Below are 5,000 nucleotides of genomic sequence, written 5' to 3'. Positions count from 1 at the left end.
CTCACCCCCCCCCCTAGACTTTGCTGTTCAATAAATTCCCTTACATCGTTTGAAAGAAATGCTAACAACAACAAGAGTTCAAAGTCCCCTAAGTTCCTTAGTTCAAATTCTCTATCCATGCCTTCCGTCTTCGGTCTGCTCCTGTCGCGGCTACCCTTCTCGGGCGGTCAAGTCTAAGTTCAGGGTGTTGTTCAGGTCTCATACTTCTGACAGCTAGGTCAGGCTCTGCTCTCCCGGGAGATATAGTTGTTTCCGGTTCTTCATTTCTGCAACAGACTTCTAAGGGGTAAAGACGTTGTACTGGACGTCTGAGTTTAGTGAGTCTTCCTGCCTTAGTTTTAACTCGAACAACGGCTCCACCGACGCGACCTTCAGATCCCGTGACAAGCGCTTCAACCTTTCCAATGCGCCATTTTCCTCTCGGCTGGTCTTCGTCATGAACACTAACCACATCTCCAATGGATACGACTCGGTTACAGGAGTGCTGAGTAACATTACGATGTGAATTTCGCAATTCGAGTAGATATTCGCTCCTCCATCTCTTTCAAAAGTGGTTCATGACATTGCTTAGGTGGCGCATTCTTCTGTCCAAATCTTGCGGTTGGACATCTGTGTCGCTGTCTTCAGCTTCACTCGACCTATCGTCCGGTAGGCTCATGATTCGATGACCACACAGAAGATGTGAGGGCGTAAGGGGTTCTTCATAATCTTAACTTGATATATATGACAAAGGTCTGCAGTTGAGGATCATTTCAATTTCTATAATCACAGTCGATAGTTCCTCATAAGTAAGTCTAGCTCCACTGATAGTCTTCTTCAGGCACCTCTTAACTGACTTCACAAGCCTCTCAAATACTCCGCCCCACCAGGGAGCCTTCTCAAGGTTGAATGTCCACTTCCTATGTTCCTTTGCCAAATGTTGCTTCACTCCAGGGTCGTTAAAGATTCTTGTGATTTCTCGGGCTGCAGGTTTGAACGTTCTACCATTGTCAGTCACCACCAATGAAAGTCTTCCTCGTCTCGCTGTAAATCTTCTAAAGCTTCTCAGGAACGCATTAGTTGTTAGATCTGGTACAAGATCCAAATGGATGGCTCTAGTGACGCAGCACGTGTAAAGGCAGATCCAAACCTTTTGCTGAGGACTGTTAAGGCTCTTGACATAGAGGGGTCCGACAAAGTCAATTCCGACATAAGTAAATGGTGGCTCCTCCTTTACTCTGAACTCTGGAAGTGGTGGTGGAGGAGGTGCCACGCATGGTCCTCCTTCAAGTCTTCGACATACAACACACTCATACAACAGCTTCCTGACGAACTGTCTACCCTGCACTATCCAAAATCTTGCTCTCAGTTCGGTAAGGGTTGACTTCACAACACCATGCATCACTCGCTTGTGGTTATCTCTAACAAAGAGGGATGTGATGTAGTGACTCTTGTCCAGCAAAATTGGGTACTTTGCCGATGCGGGTAACTGTGCCTGTGACAAACGACCCGTGCATCTCATGATTCCATGTTCATCTGTGAATATGCCAAACCGTCTTTTCTAAATTTCAAACTTGGAGTTCTTGCTCAAAGACTTCTGTATTTCCTTGATCCAGAGTTTTTCTGCTACTGCTATATCTTGACTTGTCAGTTCCTCCTGTGTTTCAACATTCTTCTGCAACCTCAATTTCAAGATCTCCGCAAATCGAAGGACAAGGGCGGTGACTCTGAAGAGTCGCTGTAAATTACTGTAGTCTTCTCATGTCACAATGTTAGCAATACTAATGGTTTCTGCCACTACTAGCAATGAGGAGGAGGTCTCAGATTTCCACTCTTCCTTGTCTCTAGCCTTCATCTCTTCTAAGCATTCTTGTGGAAGTTGTCCAGTGTCAAACTCCTCGCTTCCTGTTTCTGCATTACCACTCAGCCAGGTGGGCACTTCAATCCATAACGCACACACTAACAGTTCTGACGGGCTCAACCCCCTTGGGGGTATATCAGTTGGATTGTTCCTTCCACGGCAATGCCTCCAGCTGTTCACTGGCACAAATGTTCTAATTTCATTCACCCGGTTTTGGACGAATGGTTTCCATTCTCTCCTTTCACCCTTGATCCAAGCTAGTGCTACCTTTGAATCAGTCCAGCAAGACAGGTTAATTATATACAATTCAGGCTTTAAGGCTTCTCCGACGTGGCTTATCAGTCTCGACAATATTAAGGCGGCAAGAAATTTTAGTCTCGGGATTGTCTCTTGTTTCACTGGAGCAACTCTGGATCGCGAGGCTAAGAATTTGACATAACTTCCCGTGGCTGTTGTGACATGTAGGTATATCACCGCTGCATAGGCTTTGCTGGATGCATCTCCAAATCCATAAAGACTACAAGAAACAATCTTCTCTGTGACTTCTTGGAAATAACATCTTAAAACTGTGAATGAGCTCACATATTGCAATCCAGCGGCCAGCTTCAACCACTCGTTCTTCAATTCTCCTTCTAGAGGTTCGTCCCAGCCGATCTTTGCCTTACAACCTTCTTGAAAGAATATCTTGAACTCTGTAATGATGAGCGACAGGAATCCAATTGGATCATAGAACTTTACTGTGACACTTACAACATTTCTCTCAGTAGGTTCAATGTTCCTTGCAGGGGTTACTATCTCCCCCAAATCGAGCACAAAATGGTCACTGACAAAATTCCATCGCGCACTAAGTACCTTTTGTTCTGCACCAGATGTCTCCTTCGTAGTTCCCACCATGCTCTTTGCATAAGTCTTGTCTTCTTCGATTACAGAATCTTCCTTGGAAAGGTCTGAAGGTGACTTCATGTGATCAGTGTTGGCAGATATGGCAGGAGCTGAGATTCGGCCTTCATTCTCCTGAATTCGCTCGGTTAGCTGACTTGAATTCGACATAAATTTCCTCAGGTTAAATCCTCCTTCAGCTAGTCTGAGTTTGCACTTGAGGTACAGTTCATATGCTGCATTGTTATCCGCGGTTCCAGAACTCAAGTCATCCACATAGATGGAGCAAAGGAATTGGTCTACAAACTCTGGGTCCTCATTCTTGTATCTTTCAATGTGATGTTTCAAGGTTGCATTGAGTGGAAATGGACTAGAACATACTCCGAAGACAACTCTGGTGAACCTTAGCACCACGATCTCTGGGTTCTTCTTCTCAATGTCATCCACCCACAAAATTCTTAGCACATCTCTGTCTTCCTCTGCAATGCCAACAATAAGGAATGCCTTCTCCACATCACCAGTAAGTGCTATTCTGCCAGCTCGAAATCTCAGGAGAATGTCAAAAATGTTCTCTGCAAGGGGTGGTCTTGTGTACAGATAATCGTTCTGGGCTACACCATTAAATCTAGCTGAGGCGTCATATACGACTCTTAACTTGGTTGTTGCCTTATCTCGTCTTATAACTGCATGATGCGGAAGGTAATGAGTCTTACCAACTTTACCATCAGCTGGCCTCTGAACAACTTCAACTATGCCATTTTTCAGCTGCTCCTTTATTACTTTATTACTCCATCAAGACTTCAGGATCTTGGTTCAGACGTTTGAGTAGGTTACTCAACCACTTTATGCTCAGTTCGTAGTTATCAGGAAGAATTGGGTGTGGCAGCTTTCATGGCAAATGCACCACGTATCGATCATTCGCAAAGGTTATCCTCTCTTCAAATTCTTCATACACAGATCTTGATCTGACACCCAATGACTCTAGGTCCCAGAACCTCTGCAGGCTTCCATCAAGGCTCTCATTTGTAATGTCCACAGGTTTTGTTGCCGTCTTTAGGACATGCGTTGTCACAAAGTTGTTCTGCTGTTGGTCATTTTGCATTGCTCCATTTGTTGGTCCTGAGAGGACCCACCCAATCCTTGTCTGAATTGCAGTGGGACCGTCCTCCCCCCGTAGCACCTTCCGAGAGACTAATTTCCAATACCAGTCTGATCCAACTAATATGTCTACCATTATTTCATCTTCACCTGTGGAGTAGTCAGCAAGTTCGAGTTCCCTTAAGTGTGCATGACTAACACTGGCATGTACAATGGATTGGCTCTGTAGCGAATCGCAGATGAGTGGTACAACAAATGCTGACAGTTGCATCTCATCTCCATGCTCAGTACTGACACACAGGTTAACAACATCCACACTTTGAAGGTTCTCTTCAGTTGATCCAAATGTTTTCACAGAAGTAGTCTGCTTTCTCTAGCTCACTTGGTAATCTTAGCTTGTCTTTTACTTTGGTGGTCACATAGGATCTCTGACTGCCACTGTCTAAAATTAGTCGAGCTAGAAACTTCTCATTAGGTTGACCAGGTCTGTAAGTTGCTGCCTTGGCAGTCTGAAGAAGGATGGGTGTTGATGCATTGACATACAGAACTGTGGGCCTCCCACTAGATTCTCCCGGAGGGCTGCATGATGTTTGGCTCTGAGGTGAGGAAGCTGATCCCTCAACAGTTGGAGTGTGTAGAGACTTGACTTCATTGTTAGTGTCGCTTGTACAAATACTGATGTGGTGTTGACGTCCACATTTGAGGCACTTCATTCTTGAACTGCAATCCTTACTTATGTGATTCCTTTTTAGACAAGCAAACCATCGTCCTGCCCTTTTCAAAATCTCTTTCCTCGCCACAATGCTTGTTACATTCTTACAGGCATTAGATGCATGATCCTTTCGGCAGTATGTGCAGGTTGGCTTGGACCCAGTGGCAAATAACGCTGCGTCTGTTGACAATGGCACTACCTTGTGACATCTGTTGTAAAGGGGTTTGGTTGACGATTGGTCAGTTGGGCTAACATTGTTCCCACTGGCTCGTTCTCTAGCTTACGTTCACTTCTGAAGACATCCAGCATGTGATCGAGATCCCACTCATCCTTCACTTCTCGGGTGATGATCAATCGACTTACTCATAACAAAAGAGGACAGGAGGCTTCCATATGAACTTGAGGATACACCTAATGACTTTAGACTTCTAACTTGAGACTCAATTAGGTCATACAGTTGACGTAGTGCTT

At 44.9% G+C, this 5,000-nt stretch overlaps 2 protein-coding genes across 2 annotated transcripts; both read right to left on the bottom strand.

The window, feature by feature from the left end:
• Nucleotides 1–709: 709 nt before the first annotated feature.
• Nucleotides 710–1,501, bottom strand: LOC148741725 (uncharacterized). Its single transcript, XM_088737155.1, has one exon. The coding sequence runs from the start codon at nucleotides 1,499–1,501 to the stop codon at nucleotides 710–712; it is 792 nt and encodes a 263-aa protein (XP_088593281.1).
• A 237-nt stretch (nucleotides 1,502–1,738) lies between these two features.
• On the bottom strand, nucleotides 1,739–4,088 carry LOC111331393 (uncharacterized). Its single transcript, XM_088737082.1, has 2 exons — nucleotides 3,624–4,088; nucleotides 1,739–3,490 (listed from the first exon to the last, which is right to left on the bottom strand). Exons 1-2 carry the CDS (start codon nucleotides 4,086–4,088, stop codon nucleotides 1,739–1,741), a joined length of 2,217 nt encoding a protein of 738 aa, XP_088593208.1.
• Nucleotides 4,089–5,000: the final 912 nt, after the last annotated feature.

The sequence above is a fragment of the Stylophora pistillata genome, chromosome 1 (assembly GCF_964205215.1).
Source record: "Stylophora pistillata chromosome 1, jaStyPist1.2, whole genome shotgun sequence".
Taxonomy (NCBI): domain Eukaryota; kingdom Metazoa; phylum Cnidaria; class Anthozoa; order Scleractinia; family Pocilloporidae; genus Stylophora; species Stylophora pistillata.
Note: the sequence above shows the minus strand (reverse complement) of the source record. Positions and strands in the feature narration are given on the sequence as shown.